The 21114-nt window shown below is 45.1% G+C and overlaps 1 protein-coding gene across 10 annotated transcripts in view; it reads right to left on the bottom strand.

Moving 5' to 3' along the window:
• GPHN (gephyrin) overlaps window positions 1-21114 on the bottom strand; it is a 2075463-nt gene that overhangs the window by 11560 nt on the left and 2042789 nt on the right. For all 10 annotated transcript variants that reach the window (XM_086937114.1, XM_086937115.1, XM_086937116.1 and 7 more), the window contains 3 exons: window positions 17032-17119; window positions 16778-16851; window positions 16326-16390 (listed from right to left, as the gene is read on the bottom strand). In XM_086937114.1, the coding sequence (XP_086793240.1) occupies window positions 16326-16390; window positions 16778-16851; window positions 17032-17119 (227 nt within the window). The remainder of the gene's footprint in view (window positions 1-16325; window positions 16391-16777; window positions 16852-17031; window positions 17120-21114) is intronic.

The raw sequence follows: 21114 nt of genomic DNA, 5'->3' as shown, positions 1-21114 counted from the left end.
TGGGCACTGCAATACCCAGCGGGCCCCAAAGGTGGTCTCTTTAGCGGAGATATTTTTTGTTCAATCCTGTGCTGGTGTTTTCCACAGTACAGGTGAAGGTCCTCCGATGTGAGATGAAGGGGAGGAACCAGTAGATAGGGTGATGGTGTAGTTAAAATTGGCTTTGGGTAGTCAATCAATAAAACCCATTTGTACTGCGCGTGGTTGCCTCAAACCGAGGCGTCCCGGTGCTAAAAGCAGACTGACTAACAAACTCAGCAACTACTATCTATACTTGATCAAAGAGGCAGGTTTTAAAATACCTTCTGAAACTGAATTCAGACTTGGCCATATGCAGATGGATAGGCAGGGTGTTCCAAAGCTTGGCCGTCAGTACTGAGAAGGACCTACCACCACTTTGAGCCTTGAAATATGCAGAAGTCTCAAGTGATTAGATCTCAAAGCTCTCACCTGCTGGTACTGTCTGATCCTGTTTCTCAGCTATCTTGGACCTTAGCCCCTAATGGCTCTAAATACCAATGTCAGGGCTTTAAATTCAACTTTCTTGGCCACCGGGAGCCAATGAAGCTGCTTCAGATGGGGGGATAGGATGACGAAAGGATACCTGCCGGATCAACCTGGCCGCTGCATAATGTATTTGACCGGAGGCTAGGAGTCAAAAATGCCCGAAGTCTCCAATATAAGCTGCTGTCGTAATCCAGGCGTGATGTCACAAGTGCATAGACTACGATTAGGCTGTCCAGTTTTAGTTTTAAACCTATAATAACTGATTTAAAAAAAACACTGAAAGAGAAATAGCCCTCACCGGTGTAAACATATAAACACTGAAAAAACACCAGCACAACCACAAACTAAGTGCCATTCAAAGAAAGAAAAATGGGAGTGAAAGTCATTTTTTCTTCCTGAAGGGGCCAATACAATGTATCTTTGTTATACAAGCTATCAGCAAGAAAGACTGGCTAACATTATTCTGCTTGAGTTTTGTTGTTTAGGGATGCCAGAAAATATTGTTTCTTCTTCCTTTTGCTTTTTTCAGTTTTGCGGTCTTTGGTCTAAAGATACAGGGTTTGGAGCAGGTTTTACGTCTTGTTTATGTTATAAACTGTAGATAATTAGGAAATATCAAAATCATATTTGATATTTTGGCTGCTTTTGATTCTTTCACTGAAAGGTAAAATGGCTGGGAACCTTTCCCAATACGTGTCATCACATTAACCCACAGAGAATGGGTAAAAACTCTTGATACATCAGCTTCCAGTTTTTAGTGAGTCAGTATTGATAGTAGGTGAATTACCTCAGGCGTTAAACATTCAATGCAAGGTATAGTGACAAGTATATATGAAAAGAGTGCTATCACCAAGCATCTGGGATAGTGGTGAAAACATGACACCAGACCTTTGGAAAATAAGGAATGCAATGTCACTTGGAATGCTCTTCAAAAAGGTTCTTTCAAAGTTTAACAAAGAATGGAGCGATATTGTTTGTATTTACAGTGATTTAGCTACGTATGTGAAAATGTTGTGTGATGACCTGTCAAAATCGATACCTGAGCTAAAGTTCTTCCTTGTAGGAGATCCTTGTCACTTGTTAGATCATATTCTGCAAGCATCTTTAAAATCTTCAGAGTTAATGAAGAATGCTATTGACTTTTTAGTCCATTCTGGTACACGGTTTTGATATCCACAGGAACTAAAATGCAAATATTTCTCATTTCGTGCTTTGTGTGGCATTAAAGAAAGAGTTATCCAAACTGTGTCACTTAGAGGATGGTTCTCGGTCCAAGGGGTGATGAATGCTATATTATACATATAGCGACCGTTTACAAAAATGTTGCTGAGTGATGATGGCAAAGGCAAGAAATGTGAGGATCTTTGGTTGGATATTGATATTGACGATAAAAAAGTACACTCTACTGCATTCTTAGATTTTTACAGGAAAACATAACTGCTGTAGTGGACATAACAGATCTAAAGGCTGAAAACACCATGTCTGCCAAGTGCTCAGCATAATTGGTGTAGATGTGAAACATCCCCTTGCGAGTAGGCTGGGGAAAACCTTTAGTGACTCTGGCACAGCAACATATTCCATGTTAGAGTGCTTTCCAATTGGTAAGCGAAGCAATGTTGAAGAGCAATTCAGGAATTTTTATTTTACAATGAATGAGAATGGCTTGGAATGATGCATAGTAATGTCCCTTCATCAACCATGGCATTTGAAGTCAATGAAACCTCTGTGGTACTCTGTACAAGTTCTAGATCCCTTCCGTAAAGGTGAATTTGCTCCGTAGTTTCAAAGTGCTGCTTAATTTTTGACTGATTCAATAACTCTGAGGACATAAGCACCCAGTTCAAGGCAAATATTGCAGAACCTGCCTTGAGAATCACAATCTTCAAGTGCACCAGTATTGGCATAGAAAGCTATGACAATGGCCAGAGTTAACAAATTGTGTACTGGCTGTTTTGGTGTTACCTGTCTCAAGTGCCAATGTTGAGAGGACCTTTTCACAGAAAAAGGTTTACATGGGAAGGAAAGAGTGAGCGCACATGACCGAAGACTCGCTGAAAAGTATTGTATGGTGTACTACAATAAGTTACATTTGCAAAAATGTATTTGAATTTCATATACACTATACGTACACTGTCTATATACTATGCGCTATAAGCGCATAAAGCAAGCAATAATAAAAGCAAAATATTCCACTAACACAGGAAAAACACTTTCTCTTGCTTTTAATGGTGCAAAAATGTGTAACCACTATTTTTTAAAGGTATTGAAATCACTTGAAAACACTGAAAAAACCCCTAACAGAATTTACCAAAAATAGAAACTGAAAACAGGAAAGCCTAACTACGATCCTTCGTGACTCTACTGGCAACAGGTGCAGTAGTTTCCTGACTGATCTTAGCTTCAGAAAGCAAGACAATGAGATCTGCCGAATTTGGGTGGCAAAAGAGTATTTTCCCTAAATTTCTAGCTGAAGTGAACGGTATAGGTGGCAGATTCAATTAATTAGGCCACCATAGATGCAAAGGAGGGGATGTCATCTAGCTGAAGAAAAGCGTTCACGTTCAAAGAATTGAAGTCCATCTATTTGGCAATGTCATTTAAGCCCTCTTTGAAATTGATAAAGGCAGCCTCAGAGTGTTCTTTAAATGAGAATTCTGGTTGAGTGTCATCTGCATAGAAAACAACCTTTACTCTCCAGGTCTCAATGAGGGAGGCGAAAGGGGGCAGGTAAAGGGTGAATAGCAGCGGACTGAGGGCAGACCCCTGTGTCACCCCGCAAACCAACGGTTTAGGCGAAGATGAAAAGGGGCGAAGGAAAATCAGTTCTAGAAAAGATCGAATCCACGATGGCATGGTTGGTCAAAAAGGACTGATCTAGCCAACAAGTTAGAATGTGCAACTGTGTCAAATGCTGCTGATAGATTCAGCAGCATCACCATAGCAGATGCCCCTCCATCAAGAGCCTGTCCGACTGTCTCCACAACTTCCAGAAGAGCGGTCTCTGTGCTATAGCCTGCACGGAAGCCATACAGAATCATGAAGCAAATCATTAGATTCAACAAAGGCAGACAGTTCGCGATACACCAGTTTTTCGAAAATTGCTAAGCACCCCGGGGTTCACTTTAGGCTTCTTTGGCAATGGCAGTAAGAATGCCCGTTTTCATAATGCAGGAAAACAGCCAGATTTCAAGGAGGTATTTCAGATCTTATTAAGAATAGGATTTACGGTGTGGGCAGCTAGTTTGAGAAATTGAAGAGGGCAGGGACCCTCTGGTGAGCCAGGATTGCACTTTAGCAGCGCCACAAGAGTCTATTTCAGAGATTGGGCTGAATTATTTTAAGTGCCGCCTAACAGGCAAGATTTTAGCTGCCGGGCCATATGCCTCCTCCAACACCACTCCAGCCTTTTACAGAGTCTTTTTCCTCCTCTAACGCTTGCCAAAAACCAGGGAGTAGACAGCTTGAATCTATTAGCTGTTACTGTTTTTAGGGGAGCAATCAGGGCCAGTGCCTGAGCAATTCAAAGTTTGAAGAGGATCGAATCCCTGTCGGGAGTGCCTGGAATAGGCCAGCAGAGGCCAAAGGATGCCCTAGTATGGCTACGCTAATTCCTCCTCCTTTTCAGGTGCTAGCTTTATCTCTGGCTTATTGTCCGTGCCAAAAAAGGTGAATGGAACAAGAAAATGATCTGTCCATATCAGGCGCAGGGGGACCTCAATATGAAGACCGGTGATATTAGAAAAAACTCAATCTAGTATATGTCCTGCTTTATGGGTAGGTGTGGTGACTAGCTGGGTCAGATTACTGCCCTCCAGCGTCTGAAGCAGCTGGGAGGCCTGTGGACAATGCAGGCCATCGACATGAGTATTAAGGTCTCCCAGTACCGTAAAGTTGGCATATTGTACGGATAGTTGAGCGATAGTGTCAAGTTCAGGGAGGCCCCTGTTCGGGCAGTCCGGCAGTTTATATACCAACAAGCTGGCGAAATAAAAAGAAGGGGTAGGTTCGATACAAAAAAAGGAGGCATTCTATGTTCCCAATTCAACCCAGCCTTGATGTCAATACTTCCCACGCATCCCTGAGGATAATGGCAACCCCCCCTCCCACCCACTACGGTTGGTGAACGGGATTCAATACCCGGAGGGAGTGGCCGTGGTAAGATTGGATTTGAGCCACAGGTGTCTGTGAGAAACTTCACATTCCAAGTATTGCTCGAGAGGGAAAGCCTGAGGCAAGCTCTAAAGCTCACCACTCTGTGCTGTCGTATTTGGCCGGACAACTCCATCCTAGGGCAAGGTTGTAGCCCCTAAACTAAAACTACAGGTCTTATATCTAAAAGCAGCACTACTCACGACAGGCTCATAGTGCGCAGTAGCATAACAAGGGCTAACATTCAGGGCAAGGAGAGCCTCTAGAGGGAGCACGCCGGATTGGATAAAAGGCCAGCATGGCTGGTGCTGGTTGCCATCCGGACGCGCTTGCCTTAGGCGCGTGTTGTGGCATGGAACTTTTTAAGTAAGGCTTGGGAGCTGGTCTCAACAACTAGTCCGCTAACCCAAGCAAGCTGTCGATCAGAAAGTGTCCCGTCAAACGGGGAAAAAATTGTGCTGTGCTCGATCCTAGCAGTTGGGAAAAAAATGCAACACGTACAGAAACAATGCAGAGGTCCCCCCCCCCCCCAAAAAGAGTTCCCTCCAACCCCCAAAGAACCTGCCCAAACCTGTAGCAGCCCGTAAAACACCCACAGGCAGCTTTCAACAGAACTGCACCCAATTACTTAAAAAAACAATTCTAAATACAGGTGTTCTTTTAAAAAGAAACCAATTATTAATAACAACAAGACAGACAAATCAGGACCGGTTCAGGAGTCCGCTTTTTAAGTTTTATTCCTTGTGAATGTTCGTACCGAGGTTAAAAACAAAACGTGAACCCGGTTGGCATAGTGATGAGCCCTTGGTTTCACAGTGCGGTTGTTTCATGCCCCAGTCGCCTGGAGGGTCAGACGCATTTTTCAGAAACAAAAGCAGCATAAGCCCTAATATACTAGGTTAGTTATCAGTACCAATATTGTATGGGAAGTGCCATTAAATTAGAGTTGTGGTTGCAAATCAAATGTGATAATCAAAAGTATATATTACAACTTAAAAGACTTCCATGGTGCCTCCATTACCGATCTGGTCAGAATGTAAGGTCCTTTTGGGTAAGCCTGAGCGGCTTGCCCTTAAACCAATTCGTGCTGAGGGGGTGGAGTGGGTATTCTACCCTGCTTCTGAGATCCCTGGGAGAAAAGGTGGGTGAGGGCAATTATATCCCAAAAATAGGACCTTCCATGACCAAACTGGTGACATAGGCGGAACACAATACGTTTATTTATGATTTACTTGCAAGGACGATGGGTACTGGACTGCGCCAAAATTGTCCTCTCCTTCTACTCTATGGTTATTTATTTAAACATTGTTAGCCTGCTTCATTGCTTAAAAAGAAATTAAAGCATATCCTGCATTAGAACATTGGAATGTGGAGAACTCTATTGAATAAAATGGAGTGCTTAGGGCTTCTACAGGCTGGTAAAGGCCCGCAGAGCAGCATTCCTCGGACTCCTGAAGCCTTTGTTTTATTTGTTAGAACATTCTGCCCTCTAGTGGCAGAATGTTCTAATAGCCTGATCTGGTACAGACTCTATCTAGCTTCAGTTGGTCTGGCAAATGAAAGAATGGCAAGATGGCAGAAAGGTAGCCCTTAACTGTGCAAACACAAGGAGATGATGGACGGAGCGCTGAAACTTTTCAAACACTCACCCCCAGTCACAGATCTGGGTTCAATCCATCATCATTCTCTAGCTCACTTTGCCACCCCAGTTCAGACACAGCTATTTGCAAATCAGTCTTGACCCTGTGCCTCATGGGAACAGTCCAGCTCGAACTGCCAAGCAATGTCTTCTCTGGACCGGAAACAAGCATCATGGAACCGGTTTCGGGCTAACGGCCCTCATCAGCCAGGCTAGCTTGATTCCAGTGGCAAAGTGAGCAAGGGACCCATGTCTGGGCATACCCTGCCAACTTAGGGTGAACATGCAAACACAAGAAGATGAAGGACGGAGCGCTGAAACTTTTCAAACACTCACCCCCAGTCACACATCTGGGTTGAATCCATCATCATTCTTTAGCTCACTTTGCCACGCTAGGTCTGACACAGCTATATGCAAATCAGTCTTGACCCTGTGCCTCATGGGAACAGTCCAGCCTGAACTCCCAAGCCATGTATTCCCTGGAGCGGAAACAAGCATGTCCTAATGGCAGGCACATACAGCATTGGCGACGCGGTTAGCCCACCGAAGAAATTGCTCTGCTCAGTGAGTCGGTCATGTCAGCTCAAACATTATGGTGAATTTGCTGCAGCAATAGCCTGGATAAGTATGAATCAGGCCTCTTCTAAAACCATAGGCAGCACTTGCGCAACCGAGTCCCACATTGTATGGGAATAACGGCCCAAAAGGCACCAGTGTTCACCAACCACAGTGCTAGGCTGGCGGAGGATAACATTCTCTTGCCAATGTTTTCCAGCTTCTTCGATTCTCTACCCAGTGTAGTGTTAAGAAATGAGCCTGGGGCGCTGGGGGTAACCCTGGATATGGAGGCTTGGACAACCAAGCTCTCCGGTGTGGGGTGCTGGGTGAGAAAACTGGGATCCTCCGGAGTGGGCAATGGCGATGTGCACTCGTCCTACGCACAGGAGCCCCTGTGCAGGGCTCGGACCAGGCACCAAGTTGGACATCTCTAAGGGCTTCATTAATTGAGAGAAGGGGTTCAGAAGGGGAAACTCCTAACAGAAGGAATTCTATCAAGACATTTGTCTTGGCTGCCACTGTGGGCAACTGAAGCTCCAAAACCTCAGTCACCCTAAAACCACCATCAAAAAGAGGCTCCATCCTCCGTAGTCACAGTATGAGGAGAGACCAGGCGAGTGTCAGGTGAGGTGGCTAATCCCAAAGGGCAGCTACCCCGCCATCATCTCACTGATTTTCAGCACTGCAAAAAGGGAAAAAGAAAATGATAAGCTGTAACTATAATTTTAGTTTTCCATGTGGAGGAAGTTCTGCAGGGCGGGGCTGGACTACTCACAGAGTAGGGGGAGTAAGGGTCGGGGCACTTTCTAAGTGCGCATGGCGGTTTGGCCGGCCATCTTGGGCCGGCGAAACAGTCAGGAGCACTTAGCATGTTCTCCACCGGCCTGTAATGCATAGCCTGGGTGGGGACCATGCACAGCCTCCCAGTCCCTGTCTGTGAGCCGAACCACGGAGCTCTGACTAATCACGATGCTGCTTTCATCGTGACAGCAGCGTCATGATTTGCTTAGGGGATTCTGTGAGCCTGTGCTCTTCTGGATCATACAGAAACAGAGGACGGAGGAGAGGCAGCTAATTGATTTTTTCTTTTTTTAAACCTCACCAGCTCCACTACTACTTCCCGGGAGCAGCTGCTACCCACTGGCCTCCACCAGTTCCTCATACTAGTTGTCCTGTTCTTCAAAAAGCTGGTAACCAGAAGAGTACATTGTGCACTCACTTTTTTCTCCCTCTCTTGGCTATCACTAAGTGGGATGGGTATGCCCAGACATGGGTCCCTGGCTCGCTGTGCCACTGGATTCAAGCTAGCCAGGCTGATGAGGGGTGATACTCTGCAACCGGTCCCAGAATGCTTGTTTCCGGTCCAGAGAGGACCCATCATGGCAATTCGGGCTGGACTGTTCCCATTAGGAGCCGGGTCAACACTGATCTGCATATGGCTGGGTCCAAACGGAGGTAGCATAGTGGACAAAAGAACAATGGATTTAACCCAGATCTTTTGACTGGGTGTGAATGTTTGATTTATTCAGCATTCCGTCCATCATTTATTGCTACAGCAATGTCAAATAAATAAGGCACTGGTTCTGCTCTGGGAAGCATAGACCCGGTCGGAGCTGTAGTCATAAGACTCCGCTCTGGCTCTGTGTCAGAAATAGCAATGGGGGTGGTGCTGCAGGGGGTGCCGGCACTGGACTGAGCATCGAGGAAGGTCTTTGTCTTGCCAACAGCTCCACTCCGGGTCCAGCAAGGAATCCGTGGGACCCAACTATCACCAAGGGCGAACCTGTCAGTGTGGATCCAATTGGGGCCCGAAGGCGCTCCAGTGGGGTAGGGCCGGGTCACCCAAATAGGAGGCGCATGGCTTCATAAAACTTTTTGGCTGGGTGGGAGTTGCTCTTGGAAAAATGGGGGAAACGCGGGGTGGACCAAGTTCAGGTTACGCTTTCTTGCAGGCCTCGAGTTCTGACGTTCCTACATCTCGAAGACTTCTACAGATGCAGTGAAGTTGAAGACTTCTTTAACTGTTTGTGCTTGTAAGACTTACCCGACAACTTGGAACGAGAAGAACTTAAGAAAGAGCTTTGAGGGACCTTCCACGGGAACAGGACCTCGAATGATGCAGAGGCGACCAATGTCGGGTGTAGCTAGGAGCTTGAGGGAAATCTCCCTCAGCACCTTGAGATGCATGGCGTGGCAGTCTTTGCAGGTCTTGGAGTCGTGGTCTCGCTCCAAACATTGCCTTTGACAGGCCTAACATGGTTTGAAACCAGCCAATTTCTTGGGTGCCATACCTTCAAACCGGGAGAAAAATCTCAAAAAGGTCAACAAGGCATCAAAAAACAGTCAAAAAGTGACTGAGGGGTAATTCACTCTGGATCAGTGCTATGTAGCACGGAAAAGAAAGAACTGATGTCAGCATGCCAAGGTGGCGCCTATCTAGGTACGGTGCACGCCACCTTCGGCACGGACGATGCTACCGCCACTCGGAGCTGAATTACGCCACCTACTGAAGGGCAGGGGCACTGCTTGAAAATCTTCCAGATACAGTCTGACAATGGGGATTATTCCAATGTAAGGAATCTGCGACTAGAGGTCTCTATCAGATATAGGGGCATGCAAAAAAAAAAAATCACATTTGCCAAACACTAGAAGAGGTCTAGGTATGTCATAAACAGTATTTAAATTTGAATTTAGTTATTTTACTTGTGATACTAACTGCGTCAGATAGGGGAACAGAGTGAGACCAAGATTAAGCATTTGCTCACGGAGCACAAAAAGGCACTGAAACTTCTGTCCCCAGAATCAGGGTTCAGCAACTGAACCAGTAGGGCACATCATCTTCTATAGATTACACTATGAACTAAATTGCATCCAGAGCTCCAGGTAAGTTCATTCATAAGCAGAGCCTGGAAGCAGATATTAGCAAGATGTAGAAGCTCTTGTGAATGTTGACAATATTTACAGCAGAGTTAAGCAAATACTGATTTTATGGGGGGCCATACTGCCAAGAGTCTGATTGAATAGAACGTCAATCTTGGTTAGTTACACAATGGGAACTTGAACTAGATCATAGTTTTGTTGTTAACAAGATAAGTCTTACATTTTATTTTCAAGTGAATCTAAGGCAGCACCAAAGATGCAAGTGTGCATGCTGGCTTTATTTTCAATCGGACACAGACAGGCAGGCCAATGGATTGGTCACAAAGTGTACTCCAAGGATTTAATGAAATAAAAAAATATTAAAAAATGAAAAAAATACAGTGAGGTCGTGTTCAGGATTTTAGCAGGCTATTACTCCACCGTGCTATTTCATAATGACCTACCAAACATCCAACCAAGCTGTAGGAGAGTAGGGTCTGCTATCCTATGGTCACCCCAATTTTTGCTTTTTGCTTCACTGGTTTTCGACTTACTTAATCAGACCCCCAGCCTGCTGTTCTCTCTAAATTCGACTTACTTATTCAGACCCCCAGCCTGCTGTTCTCTCTAAATTCACATACATGTACTATAGGTACATAACCCAATTGGAACTGAACTCCTTGTCAGCCCCTGTACCATGCACTATAGGTGCTCAGGGCATAGGTGCCACCAAGGCCAACCAGGGGCTGAAGCATAGCTTTTGCCACCCCTGGCTGGTTCTTAAATTGACACAACTGGCTGGTCACTCAGCTGGGGCAAGTTGGTGTAATCACCCCTTGCTTAGATAAAGTATCCCTATATCTAAACCTATATCTGGACACACAAACCTGTGAGCCACTTCTATGGAAGGCCTTATCAATCCTGGAGGCAGAGTGTGTGGTTTAATGTGAGATGGAGCTCGAGCATGAGCTGAGCCTGTCTGCAGCTGTCGGGAACAACTCCCTAAGCTGTTCCGGGATAATGCCATACCATATACTATTAAGTGCATTATAATTCTCGCGGTTAAATAGCAACTTTGGTTTGGCTTTATCAAAACATGTCGTGTAAGGTGTCATACGATTTGGAATACTATCCCCTCGACAGTCCTGTAGACGGGGATAGCATTCCACCCTTCTAGAGGGAGAAGACCTGTTACTTTACTGAAACGCAGTTGATTTTTAAAGGAGCCTCAGATCCACAAAATGGATGCTTCTGCCACAGACACGAGTCTGACCTCCTGCTGCTGACCGAAACTCAGCAGAGGAGGCCTGGACAAAGGATTTCCTGTCGCAGGGAGGTGTTACACCACCCCAGACAGGAGATAGTGGATTGTAGCAGGGAGGTTTGAAAGAAACCAGACACTGCCTGGGGAGCACAAGGCTTCCCCTTGCATAATCCGGCCAAACCGGTTCTGGGGCACACCAGTCCCAGCCTGGCCTGGACAAAGGGAAAGGGGTGTATCCACCCCCTTCCTGGGTCCCACCCATAGGAGGGGACCTAGCAGGTAATCCAGCCCCCTAGATTGGTATAAGAATGGGAGCAGTGCCAACGCACTCAGATTATCCTGATGAAACATTTGAAACGAAACTCTGGACCCTTCGACATCCTACTCGACGTAGAAGACTGAAGAATCTCCCTTGTGGTCAAGGAGTGACCACCCTGTGCAAACAGGCACCATCCAGCACCTCGACATCTGCTTTGTTGCAATTCCCGCCGGAACTCGAGCGACAGAGATCGACAAGATCAAGCTTGCCTGCCTTCTACCATCCCGATCCACAGTCCCTGCAGAGCTGAGACCCGTGGAGGCAACCGGAAGCGTGTGGCCCGCCATCTTAAAAAGACCACGAGACGCTGACCGTGCAGCCCACGAGTGACCCTCGAAGCTGTACACCGGGTTTGAGAAGCCCCAGCCCTGAGCCACTTTTGCACCGAAGCTCACCCCTCTACACTCACCGAGTGCTGCGTGGGGCCCTTCTGCTTCTTTTGGCTCAACGCGTTGGCCCGGTCACTTGCCCGCTGGCTTGTGGCCCCTGTGCCGACAAAACTTGAAATCCGACTTGTGATACTGGTTGCTCCAGACTTGCACCCGCTCCTCTGAAAAGGAGCACCCGCTCTGACCCTCCTGGTCCGAGTGAGAAGCAATCTTCCAGTCCTGTGTGGATTGCTCTTGCCAAGTGTTGTTTGCTCCAATCTTGAAGCCGACTGCGCGAGCCTTCGTGGGACAGCTCGTGACCCGCTCCAGGACATCGCAGCTGCCCTAGAGCCCACGTGGCAGCGGAGAGAAGCTCCTCGACAACCAACTGATTGCGCCCGACATTGCCTGGTTCCGTCCTGGTTCCACCCTGGTCACTGCTGAGTGACCCAAACTCTGTCCCCTCTGCTTTCAGGTACTTTACGACTCTGATCCGCCCTTAGATCATACCGGACACTTCTCCTTCACATCGCCTGCAGCATCTTCAACTTCAAGCACCATCAACCTGCCTGACGAAACCCAACGCCACTTCTTACCCTATGCACCTGCTTCCTGTGGGTGAGGTAACTCAGCAACGCTAGTGTTCCCACACTGGTACACACCTCTAGGGTCTGTGTCTAAAGTTTTATCCTTCTAGGTTAAGCGGAAGTCTCCTTAAAAGTAACTTTATAACTTTTACGCACCATTGACTTTGCATGTGCATGCGTGTGCTATAAGCGCTGCACCCGAATCCCGCGGGCTTTTCCCGACTTCAGCATTGCTAGTCCCGACTGCTCCCAGCGATTCCCTAGGCCTAACCACTGTTCGATTGGTATCTCTTATACCACTTTCTTAATATATGGTTTGAGTGGCCACCCGCCATCATCCATAATTGTGCAACTTTTATGTGTTTAACTGTGCTTTTGTTTTGACGCTTGTGCCCCTTTGCTCATAAAGAGTACTGGGGATTATTCTAGTAATAAATACATATATTTTTATAGTATATACTTGTGTGGTGTCCTTTCATTTGATATTACAGGATTGTGATTGGTAAAACAGCTCGCTTAACACAACCTCTTGAGTTTAGCCTTTAATGCTGCTTACCGTATTTTCCGGCGTATAAGACGACCCCCTACTTTGCTTGATAAAATTTAGGTTTCGTGCTATACTCGCTGTATAAGACTACCCCCACTTCCAGCGCAGTCCAACGCAGTCCTGCATAGCCATTCTGAGAATGTATTTTGAACTTACCGTATTAGTGATTCTAATCCTCCTCCCTGTGGGTGAGCAATAAGGCTTTATCAGTGGACAGTGTTAAGCGTTTATTTTACAAACTCAAAGACTGAACTCAAACAAATTGGTTGTATAAACAATATTGCTTTACTCGCAATATTTTTATTTAGAACCATATGAAAAACTGTCACTTGTGAACATACCTGTTTGTCATCAAACATGTACGGTACGGTAAACATAAATTAGTGCATGAAACAGTGCAAGTGGATTAAACTTACCATAACTTTTCATAAGTCCAAGCGATTTCTACAGGATTTACAACGTTCCCTTTAAAAGCCTTCAAAATCCTCCTCTTCGTCATCTGATCTCATAAGTAAATCAATGAGATCTTGTGGTACATCTGTAAGGCAGTCATCGTATGGATCTGGTACCAATTCCGTATCAGATGATGTGGTCTCTGCTTCGGCATCCTCTTCATCTTGCCACAAGTAGTCGTCCTCCATACCATCTAATGAATTTGATATGCCACACTTTTTGAAAGACTTTATGACAGTTTCTGCATCGATGTCGTTCCAGGCCTTTATGACAAAGTTGCACAAAACATCCAACTGTGGAGCACGCATGTTTCCTCCTTTTGTGAATGTTTTTTCACCGCTAACCATCCACTCATTCCACTGTTCTCGGATGCGATCTTTAAATGGCTTGTTTAGGCACACATCCAGTGGCTGCACCAACGATGTCAATCCTCCAGGTATAACTGCAGCATCTGTTTTTAGTCTTGCCAGCCTTTGCTTGGAGTTAAATGAGCCCTGAACATATCCCACACCAGTAGACTACGTCTTTGTAGAAGTCCACCTGGTCGCCTGCTCCATACATTATCAAAGCCATAGCTTTACCCCTTCTTCATCCATCCATCCTTTCTCATTCACATGCACAAAACAACCAACAGGAAACTTGAGTTTCGGCATTGTTTTTCTTTTGAAAATAACCATTGGTCTCAGTTTTGCGCCATCAGCTGTGCATGCTAGTACCACTGTGAAACTGGACTTCTCATGTCCTGTTGTTTTTATTAAAATTGTCTTTTCACCTTTTTGATGGACAGTTTTGTTTGCAATCATATCGAAATTCATTGGAGTTTCATCCATATTTCCGATACTACTTAGCACATAGCCATGTTCATTGCGCAGCCTAATAACGTAGCGATGGAAGCTATGCATTTTGGCATCAAGATCCGCAGGTAATTTTTGGGCAATTTTTGTCTTTTGCCGCAATGCCAGATTATGCCTTGCCAAGAATCTGGTACACCAGGATACAGTGGCCTTAAATCTGTTGCTGAGATCTGGGTTAGATTTAGCCCACTGAAGTGCAACCAATCGGATTTTATTTCGGGTCACTACATAACCGCTTTGGCGATGCTCGGTCACCATGTCTGCTACATGCTTTTCGAGTTCTGGCCAATGTGGGGTGCCTCTTCTTAATGCACACTTACCCCTTGGCATACTCCTTAATGCTTTCTCATTTGCTCTCCAGGCCCGAACCATCTTTTCTGTCACTCCATATTGTCTTGCAGCAGCACAGTTATTATGTTCCGTGGCAAAATCCACAACTTTAAGTTTGTAACTGGCTTCATATTTCCTTCTTCTTGCCACCGCTGGAGCCTTGCTGGGTTCTTGACTGCCAGCCATTTGCACTGGATGTACTGCTGGAGCCTTGCCGGGTTCTTGACTGTCAGCCATTTGCACTGGATGTACTGGTGCTGTACAGTATGAACAGGTGCAGAGACTGGTGCTGTACTGTCTTCACCACCACATGTACGGCAAATATCTGCTCACCAGACTGCCTTTCCTCTTCGCAACAACCAGCCAATCACGGCAAGTGCTCTACTGCCTTCGGGAACATTCTACAGTCCCCTTTCTATGCCCATGCCCATGTCATGGAGAGAGGAGCGCGTGCCAAACGTGCAACACAGCGGGGGCTGCCATCTTCGGCGCTGGCTGCCCGTTATATATTTCGGACGTCCTGCTGCCTCGTCCTGCTGCCTCGTCTGCCTGGGGATGTGCAAGCGGTTGGAGGCGCGTGTGCAGCGGCAGCGGCAGCGGCAGTCGAGGTAAGACTCATGGCGCCATTTGCTCACCTTCGAGTGAAGTCCTAGCTATGAAAAAACGCTCGCTTTCGATACTTGCACAGTTCATGGCGCGGGGCCTGGGTGTGGACGTTGCCAGTGCCGGTGGCTGTATTTTTTAACATAAGGTGTGTTGTATTTCCTATTGTGAAGCGGTCTGACACCTTCGAGTGAAGTCCTCGCTATGAAAAAAAACGCTCGCTTTCGATACTTGCACAGTTCATGGCGCGGGGCCTGGGTGTGGACGTTGCCAGTGCCGGTGGCTGTATTTTTTAACATAAGGTGTGTTGTTTCTTGTTATTTCCTATTGTGAAGCGGTCTGACACCTTCGAGTGAAGTCCTCGCTATGAAACAGCGCATGAAAACATACCATAAAATTTGGCACCCGGCGTATAAGACGACCCCCGACTTTCCAGAACATTTTACGGGGTTAAAAAGTCGTCTTATACGCCGGAAAATACGGTAGTCCTTGCTACCACTAGGATAGCTTGTCTAATAAGGTTGATTTACAACCAGACACCATAAGGGATTGTTTGGACTGATACAAGGTGGTTCCAGAATTGGAAACATCACATATCAGGCCAACTTCTCACACAAGCCATAACCCCTTGACTTTCTACCCACTGTCTGGCTGTTTAGCAACGGTGGGTTTCAGCAATTTATGAAAATCACAGAGGACCAACCACACACACTGCTCAACACAGCTGCTTAAACCCATAGGACACAACTGGAACAAAAGACCCAGGGATTAAAGGCAGACAGACAGAGAACAATCTCACATCGTGACTGAACTCCATTACCACAATTCGCAAAATATAATCTGTGTTTTTCCACAATAGGAATACAATGTTAATTGTATTTGTGCCAATGTGACCTGATGTGCATAATAGCTACAGCACGGCAAATGTTCCTGGCTAGTGAATTACAACCCTCTGGCGATTAAAGCACATGATTCAGGGATTATCCTCACTTGACTTCACAGATGCAGAGAGTTTGCTCTTTCCCTAGGTTTTTAACAGGGTCTTTTTATTGAACACAGACCAACAAATCTGCTGAAGAAAACCAAAACACTCATATTACGTTCTGAAAAGAATTTGTTTAGTATAGGTAGGAGTGTGTGTGTGGGAGTGTGTGAGAGAGAGCGCGCAAGAGTCCTGTTTTCACACACCTTTAAAGACGGTTGTACTTAGGTAACACAGGCCAGGTTTTATTGCATCAATGTGAATCTAAAATGTTTCTCAAGACTGTAATCATCCACGAGAACTTACCTGGAAGTGCAAATATTATTTTTCTCACGCCGTCCAAGTCCATTGTGGCAAAAGTCGTTGGCAGGCTAAAAAAACAAAAAACAAAAAGAAGGTGCACTTAATTGATACTTGCAAAGTAAAGTCATGCTCACAATGCTGGGTTGTAATTGCCATTTAGTTCTCAACAAGTGATGACACCGAGTGTTTGTACAACTGAATCCAAATCAATTCGCATTAGAAATGCCACGAGTTTTTAATTTGGGTTTGAATTACAATCTATTTTTTTCTATTTGTACACACAGATATATTTTGATGCTGTTTAGCAAAACAAACTGACTATTGAATAATCTGTTTTTGTGCCGAAAGTGTACACCTTTGAGGATCTTGTAGACACCACCTTGTGGCATCAGCTGAACTCTGAATGACGTGCCTAGTGTTAATCCTCATAAATTCAAAGTTAAAATAGGCCTTACCCTGGCTTCATAAACACCCGTCCAAAATGTATCTGAGCGTGAAGGTCGATGTCCAGCACCTGTTTGAGATAATCCTATTAAACAACATAAAAAGGAAAAAAAAACAATCACAATTTTAGTTCATAGGAAATAGCCGGCTCAGACATAAACAGACGAGAAATGTTACATAAAACAAAATGAAATCCAGTAACCACCTCTAGCAGTTGTATGCAACAGTCCACATTACATGTAACATGTCCATCACCACTGCCTACCTTTTCACCCATGGACACGCCCCCTGATGTGATGATGACGTCAGCGCGGCTTATACCTTCGTTCAAGGCATTAAGTAAGTCATCTGGGCTGCAGGAACACATAAAACAATCAAAACACATTACCAGTTTGTACCAAATACTACTTTAATACTTGTATTTTTTTACAAAAAAGAAATGTAACTAACAGATTTGTAATCTCCACATTAACCAATTAACCATTGAAACTTACTGATTCAAGGTATTATATCAATGTTGTAGTAGTAATATTTGGGACGAGGTATCACACTAAATACTCTGAAACATTCACTACCTACAGAATGATAAGTCGCTTTAATGGAGGATGGGGTGAGGCCGTTGATTAGTCCCATTCAACGCCTTAACGTAAGTAAACACCATTCATGTGGGGGGGGGGGGGGGGAGTGGGGGGCAGTTTTCTCACTCCGGTCCTGCCTTGTGTGCATGCGTCACAGCCACAGCGACACATATTGTGAGAAATGATTCATATAGGTTTAGACAAGGTCAGTGCACACACTGGGGAACCATCCTAGACAAAGGGGTCGCAAACACCCTGTCAAAGGGGATTCATTTAAATCTGAATGATTTGGATTCCAAAGCTGATGTTAGCAATGGTGTTTCTAACTTGTTAGTTTTATCTCTTAAATAAAAAATTTAAATCTGTAATATACTTAAGGGCGATAAAATAAGGTAACTCATCATTTAAGACATCAGAAAGCGCGCGCACTTACATCTTTAAAGATAGGAAGAGTCAAACCCCCGTTGTGTCCATGTTTCATACAAGATTCTTCTCATGGGCGGGGTCCGTTCCACGTACTGCTAGGACTAAGTGCTGTAAATTTTCTTAGGATGGTGGGATAGGCGCAGCAGATCCTATGGCTCATTACCGTGCAGCAAATCTGGTCATTGCCAATGATTGGTTGGGGACCTTCAAGAAGATCCCAATTTTGCCTCAGATACCAGCAATGGAGGGCTGGAAGGAGACACACATGGATTCATATTCTCTCCTGAGCAGAAAAGCCTTCCCACCCGCCACAGGCTGCCACCACCACTGGTAATAAGTATGAAATAAGGCACCAAGGAGCATAGACTAACTAAAGAAACAACACTTTGGGAGGGCACCACACGGTGACAAAAGGGCCCATTCAGGGTTTTCACAGGTGGATTACAATTATTATCACTAGACTGGATGAGGTCATAACGGGCAGCATTGTTATGTTTCTTTGATTACCTACAAATTTCATATGACCTGCTTAAACACCAATTCTATGACTACTTGCAACTTAGATATGCCTTACTCCCTCGAGTCAAGCACCTGGTTGACCTCAATGACTTTAAGCCACTGTCCAAAAAGCTCTTTATGGGATATCTGGGGGACCCTAAATTATCTATATTGTAGTGTTCTCTGGTAATCTACACCTCTGCAACATCTGACACTCTCCGACAAGCACGGGAGCAGGATACTGGCTCACTCTGAGATGAAGAATGGCAAACAGCCATAAAGGGCACCACGTAAAGCTACAACTGAGACCCAATGTTGACTGGTGCATCTAAAGGTCCATATGAAAGGGCTGTTTTTACAGCATAGCTGCAATATCGGCGACTGTAACTAAATCGGGCGAAACGGGCACAGGCAAACAGCTCAGCCGCAATTAACTACCCTTATAAATGTGGGTTTTTCCTGCAGCTCGCTCTCCTGTCTCCTTAACATTTCTCTCTGCACCCTTGACCCAGGAATATCACTAGTATATGCTAATGCACACACCCACAAACATCCATTCGCAAATACACACATGAATACTCACACCCATCCGTTAATAAGCAAGGCCTGGGTGAAATTATGATTAAGCGAGCCTAATTCTAGTAACCCAGGGATTTGGCATTTTGCGTGCTACGTGAAATTACGCCACTTTGCGTCATAGCGTGTGGCTGTTTGCACTGCTTTTGTTTCTTTGGGTAGGGGGGTCGGTGGCAGGTATAATCCATCAAGATTACCAGTTTACCTCCCTGGTGATTTCGAGCCCACCGTTGGTTGATTGCCTAGTTCAAAAACTTGAAACGCCTCAGTCATCTCTCATTTGTGCCCTTTTCTAAAGACCGCCTCAGCATATGCCCACATTCCCTCAGCCATTGGGTGAAATGATATCTCATCTGACCATCAACAATTCCAAATGTTGATAATAGGGAGACTTTAATTATTGACCTAACGATAATAGGGAGTGCCCTTATTCGATTGAACTGACTGAAATTTAAACAGGGATGAATTGTACCCAGCATGTCAAGGTTGCAACACATACAAAAGGTCATACACTTGACCAAATATGAACTTCTAACCTGACGATTTCTACTCCTCTGATTTCTCACTGCATTTGGTCCGACCATCATCTAATAACCTTCTCTTTTACTGAGGCTTCCCTCTTGAAACCTCAACATTCAAGGAATGTGATGTTAAGAAATTAGCGACGCATGAATCCGTATCAATTTAGATTCCTGCTAACTGATACGGCTCCCTCTGCACAAGAGACGTTTCAGACCCAGACAGAGAGCATTAAGAATTGGCTCGGGCGGGTTAGCGACTGCGTTGTCCCTCTTAAAAAAAATCACTATATTAAGACCTCATGACGCCCAACGCTGGTTCTCCGACTAACTAAAAAATAAGAAACTTATGGTGAGACCGGCTGAACGCTGTTGGAGACACCATTATCTCCCAGATAAGAGGGCCATCTATGTTGATCTCCAGAAAGAATACAAAAAGGAGATTCTCCGAACTAAGGAAGAGTATTTTTCTAATAAAATTCTTAAGTCATCTAATAAACCTAAAGGCATCTTCTCTATTGTGAATGAGCTCTCCAAACCAGACAGGATCATGCCAAAGCTAGTTCCCTCACAGACGTTCTGCGATTCCCTTAATTCTTTCTTCCCTCCTCTAGTTTCCCTATATCAGATCTGAACATATGTCAGAATCCACATCAGATTGTTCTAATTCCCTTGATCCCTATAGAGACCTTTCTTGATCTACTCAAAAAGGTTGACTCTGGTTCCCCTACTGATTGTTGTCCCCCTCACATTCTTCAAGAAGCTTTCTCCATCTGCCCTGACCCCCCTCTTTCGCTCCTCAACAATTAACTTAAATATGGTATCGTTCCCACTACATTCAAAAGTGCGGAAATCGTACCTATTTTGAAGAAACCAGGTGCAAATCCGTTAATCTTGAGCAATTATCGCCCCATCGCTTTGTTGCGATACCTGGGTACGGTTCTTGAGGCATACGTGGCCAACTGTCCCTTTATTGAACATCATCAGATCCTTATCTCATCAAGCAGGTTTTAGACCAGCTCCCTCTACTGAATCGTTTATACTCACCGTCCTGGATGAATTGAGAAGAGGTGCCCACAGCGGCATTCCCTAGGCCCTAGTTCTCCTGGATATGTCAGCAGCTTTTGACACGGTCGATCACAACATCTTGATTGCCCGTGTCAGAAGTGCTGGGATCCAGGATCTGGCATTGAGGTGGCTTTCTTCCTTTCTTAACAACCGCTTTCAAGCAGTTCGGTTGGCTAATTTTTCATCTAACAAGAGGAAATTGACCTGTGGAGTGCCTCAGGATTCGTCCCTCTCCCCTCTCCTTTTCAATTTGTATCGTTTCCCTTTAATCCAATCCTTGAGAGAAAAAAAGAATTGGGAAAATCAATTATGCTGACTATCTTCAATTAGTATTCGAAATCAATTCATAAGCAGCATCAGTTACTCACTTTCAATCTACAATGATTTTTATAAGTGACTGGATGTATCAATCAACTCAAGCTGAACCTGTAAAAAACAGAGTTGATTCTTATAGGTGGCTCTGCCAACCCATGGCATTCCAATTTTTGGCCTCCCTCTTTAGGCAACCCACCGGAACCTGCAGACTCTGCTAAAAGCCTAGGTTTTATGTTCTCTAGCGATCTGTTTATGAATGCCCAAGTTGGTTCGGTAGTTTCTGCAAGCTTTTTCCAACTACGCAGAATAAGGAAGATTAGCAGATTCTTGTCTAGAGAAGCATTGACCCTGGTTATTCTAGCCATGGTG

The sequence above is a fragment of the Lissotriton vulgaris genome, chromosome 9, assembly GCF_964263255.1.
Source record: "Lissotriton vulgaris chromosome 9, aLisVul1.2, whole genome shotgun sequence".
In the NCBI taxonomy this organism is placed as follows: Eukaryota; Metazoa; Chordata; class Amphibia; order Caudata; family Salamandridae; genus Lissotriton; species Lissotriton vulgaris.
Note: the sequence above shows the minus strand (reverse complement) of the source record. Positions and strands in the feature narration are given on the sequence as shown.